This window comes from Pollicipes pollicipes, unplaced genomic scaffold, assembly GCF_011947565.3.
Source record: "Pollicipes pollicipes isolate AB1234 unplaced genomic scaffold, Ppol_2.1 Scaffold_7231;HRSCAF=8579_pilon_pilon_pilon, whole genome shotgun sequence".
In the NCBI taxonomy this organism is placed as follows: Eukaryota; Metazoa; Arthropoda; class Thecostraca; order Pollicipedomorpha; family Pollicipedidae; genus Pollicipes; species Pollicipes pollicipes.
Window position 1 is genome coordinate 30,492,285 of NW_023597034.1, and position 4,368 is coordinate 30,496,652.

Below are 4,368 nucleotides of genomic sequence, written 5' to 3' on the forward strand. Positions count from 1 at the left end.
TGTCGCTCGCAAATGAGCCAAGTTTACTTGGTTGCACGGCATCTTTTTGCGCCGCGACGGAACGGCGCCGCCCGGTGTCTCGGCTGACTCCGAGTTTTTGTTTCCCGACTTCACAATTGATGCGGCTACACTTTCAGTCGCATGGCGAATTTGTGCAACGCACCGTTGCCCTGCAAATTGTAGGACACATTGCCAGATGCCGGCGCCTAATATAACAGCCGCTTCTGTCAAAAGTGTTCATAATCTGGCGTTGAAAACAGCATCGGCGTATTGGTCAACTCATTCTCTATTCCACACTTCTGTTGATCGCATTTTCACACATGTTGCTCGCAAATGAGTCCAAGATTAGTGGGTTGCACGGCAGCTTTGCACGGCTTACGCCGAATGTTGCTCCAAGGTTAACATTGGAGCTTTGCACCAAAATCTAGACACCGGTGGGGGTTGCAGCGACACAGGAATGACGGTTTACCATGCGAAATGGTGCGGGTCACACGTATCACGTGGCATGGGCTCAATGGTGGATTTTGCTCCTCTTCCACGGGTTTGCGCGTGTCGTGTCACATCTCGGCACCCATGGCACGACTACACTCGGGATCTGGCGTACTTCGATGATGAATGGAAAAAGCGAGATGGTGTTTCACCCTTCGATACAATGTAATGCTGTATAATACAACGGCAAGTGCTACCATCGTTCAAAAGGCTGACAGTTGATGGAAGGGGCAAAATCACCTGGCCACACCCCATGACCATTCGCCCATCCCATGGAATAGGTTTTGCTGTGTTGCGGAGAGCGCGGTGAAATGCGCTCCCTCCTGCCGGCGGCCGCCAGTGACCGCCAGTACCGCGTGCGGCCTACGGCCGAGTCTATACACATAAAAAACAGATTGCTGGTGCAGGTATTGCAATAAAACCTACAAAAAAAATGTTGATGTGACTCCTCCTAGGCCCAATATTTCAAATCGGGTTTATAAAGAGGCGGTGGGATGTTTTACCATACGCAACATGCACCTCGATTTAGCACACGCCGTTTGCGGGAACTTCTTCGAGAGGTGAAGGATGGAACTGGAGTGGATCTCACGGGCGATTAGGTTCCTCTACTTTTAGGGTGATGTTGCCTTATGTAGGACATTTCTTGCAAGCTAGCACGTAGCATAAATTATGGTTCACCAGCTGACCTGTGTCTGATTCAAAATAAATCGGTTAACGGTACGTCAATCAAATTGCATTCGGATGAGTAGCATATAATAAGTTTCTTTGCTAAGAAATCCTATGCGTATCGTAAATCAAACCATTGGCCTTTCAGCGCTGGAGTAATACGCGTCACGCGGTCCTCTCAAAGGCCAAATTAATTTGTTTCCGTTTAAAAGGTCATCGGAGGAAGGAGGAAGCTACTGTCACCTCATGGTCCATTAAATAGCGTCGGGTTCGTGTTGAGTCATCACTGTGGAGCATCTCACTGGAGTTCTTCACATCAAAATAGGGCTGAGAATTCGATATCAAGTAGCCTCCACCACGGACTGTTCAGCGTGGAGAAGGCGGCCTTTGCCAAGGCTATCACTGTTCTCTCCCAGCCAATTTTCCAAACCGCCAGGTCTACACCGCGTTGCAGAGTGCAGCTGCGTGCGGTCAGCCGGGTCAAACATTTGCTTGGTTTTCACGAGTATAAAGAGGGAGCAGGCTCATGTGGAGGCATCAGTGTCTCTCTTTCAGTGTTCAGAGAGCTACCCAGACGAGAACCATGAAGCTGTGTCTGTTTCTGGCTGCGCTGGTAGCTCTGTCGGCCGCCGCCGAAGACAAGGAGGCTGACCAAGAGATCCAGGCCAGCGGGTACTCTTCCGTTTTGGCAGGACACGGCAGGTACTTTGCTGCTAGTTCTTCTCAACTTACACCTTGCCTTGGTGCATTCGCTTCGCGTATATCTCAAAATAAGATGTGGTTCGAAATCTTATCTGCTCCTTCCCGCGAACATCATCACACGGCTACCTGATTCAGCCAAAGTGCCAAATATGTCCCAAGCCTCTAGTGCCAAATCTGGAATTCCGAAGGATCGGATAAAAAGGAGCAGAACCATAACAAGTCTTTGTGGCTATTAGAATAGCTGCAACTTCTTACTTTGCGGATGATATTGCCTCAACATCATGTACACAACGTAAAATCTTAAATCGGTGCAAGGTGGAGAACATAAACGCTTTCAAAGCAAATGCTACGGCTCATTCGATTTGAGTGAGCCGTAATGAGAATGAGGTCTATCAGATGAGCCTGATAAAGTATGATGAGCATGCCACATTATTATCCGTGCATTTCAAAACCGATGTCTCTTCCACGCGGCAGGATGAATTTAAGTACCACTCAGATAAGCGCTAACGTGGAAAGTAGCGAAATAACAGCGTTAGCATAAAAAGGGCCATTTGTTTATGGAACGCGAGCCCACTCGTCTGCTTTTGGTGTTCATGGATCATGATGTCTGAAGTGATTGCCAAAATAGGGCACATGAACATGTGTTGGACAGCATCTGTATGGGCCTGTGAAATATTTCACACCGTGGCTAGTTGTCGTTCTGCATGGTGGGAACGAAACGCCGGCCTCGACGCTGTTTCCAGGTGTGGACCAGTCATGACAGAATGCTTATAACTGTTTGACCCTTCTGCCCGCCAATGGTGGTAGCCATGCACCCAGACGGCCTTGCCTTGAGCAGTGGAACATTATCAGGACAGAACTAACGCACGAATACTTGCCTCAGGAACGGCTTCCGCAGAGGTCGCAGCTTCGGCGGCTACGACAACCGGGCCCTCGGCTACAACGGCAACTACGGCCAGAGCTACAACAGCCGCTCCGGACGTGGTTACGGGCGCAGCTTGAACGGCTACGGAAACTTCGGACTGGGATATAACGGATATGGTGGCTACTACGGCAACAGTGGCCTCGGCGGCTATGGTGGATACGGTCGTTCGTCAGCAGCCTACGGAGGGTACGGACGTCGCCTCGGAGCTTACAATGGCTACAATGGGCGCTCCGGGGCCTACGGCGGCTACGGCAGGCGTTCATCCCCCTACAGCCGGTACGGCGGACGCAACGGAGCGTATGACGGGTATTATTGAAGAATATGCCCACGGCAACGGCCTGAAGCCGGTGTGTTGACTATGCACAAGTGGTGTTCCCGGGACCATTATGGCTGTCTCGATCCTGCGAATATCAAGGATGCGCCACGTCTGAAACCTCCTGTTTAATGTCGCAGTGTCTGCCGTTAGACGGACCCCGTCGAGTTCCCTCAATATTCTCTATGCTTTCTTTATCATGATTTTGTGTGTTCTGGGCGTGTCATTCTTTTGACACACTGAAACGCCGGAAACAAGAATACATCGTTTGCCAGGAATGCTTCGTTTTCTTGGATAATAATGACGGACATCGCCTGTACGGCACTGCTTATTATATTTTATTTACAAGCGTAGTAGTTGAATTAGAGGGTTCGGAAGGGTAGCTGACAAGGCATCCCCTCATGTTATTTTGCTAACAATAAGATCAACGAGAACTAATGTATTGCAGCTACAAACCACACATATGACTGCCTAATATTTCATGAAAAAACAAGTTCATGTGATCCGTAACTCACGCCCAACTCAAAAAGACAGACGACGGAGGATACAGACGGAAGGTAGGTGTTCTTCTCTGTACAGCTTGAGTACAGAAACACATCACGGAGCACAGCACCACACAGGTGTCGGTGCGGCGTCGGTGCGTCCGTTGCTGCATCATGAAGTAAGAGCGCTTCATGTAATCGGCCATCCCGTGCTACGCCAGCGCTTTTAGCATGATGATGCCCTTTTCATCCCCTACTTCGTGTTCCTGCATTTTAAGGAGGAATGCAAGTTAATGTTGGATTTATCGCTTGAGAAGCGACATCCTGCTGCCTCCAGGGGACAAAGAGAGGCCACGACGACCATCCTCACTTTCTGTCTTCTGCCAACACACATATCCGTCTCGCCGGGAGGTGAGATCCGATCCGTCTCGCCCTACACTACACAACTAATCTACTCACTTATTTTATACCCGTGACTGTGTATGACTCCGAATTTGATACGTTTAACTCAGGCTTGACGACCTGGAACGCTTAGTGCACTGTACGCAGGCGTCGATGAAATGAACACCACCTGCCAAGTAGTGGACGCAAAATGACCGCTTCCGTCGACGCACCCATTAAACCATAACACCGTTCGTCATGATTCCGTCCTTCCGTCCGTAAATGAACCATCTCCTCGCGATGAGCCTCCTCAGTATCATCAGAAAAATGTATATGTTCAAAGACATTCGAGATGTATGGCGCGTGCAGCAATGCATGCTATCAGCAGGCGATATCTCTTCTGGCAGCCG

General features: G+C 49.6%; 1 protein-coding gene across 2 annotated transcripts; it reads left to right on the forward strand.

The window, feature by feature from the left end:
* Positions 1 to 1,707: 1,707 nt before the first annotated feature.
* Positions 1,708 to 3,370, forward strand: LOC119110710 (keratin-associated protein 19-2-like). 2 transcript variants are annotated; one of them, XM_037234620.1, is made up of 2 exons: positions 1,708 to 1,857; positions 2,741 to 3,370. In XM_037234620.1, exons 1-2 carry the CDS (start codon positions 1,739 to 1,741, stop codon positions 3,096 to 3,098), a joined length of 477 nt encoding a protein of 158 aa, XP_037090515.1. In that variant the 5' UTR covers positions 1,708 to 1,738; the 3' UTR covers positions 3,099 to 3,370. The 2 variants fall into 2 exon arrangements, with proteins under 2 accessions (XP_037090515.1, XP_037090516.1); XM_037234621.1 differs by having other exon boundaries at positions 1,708 to 1,827.
* Positions 3,371 to 4,368: the final 998 nt, after the last annotated feature.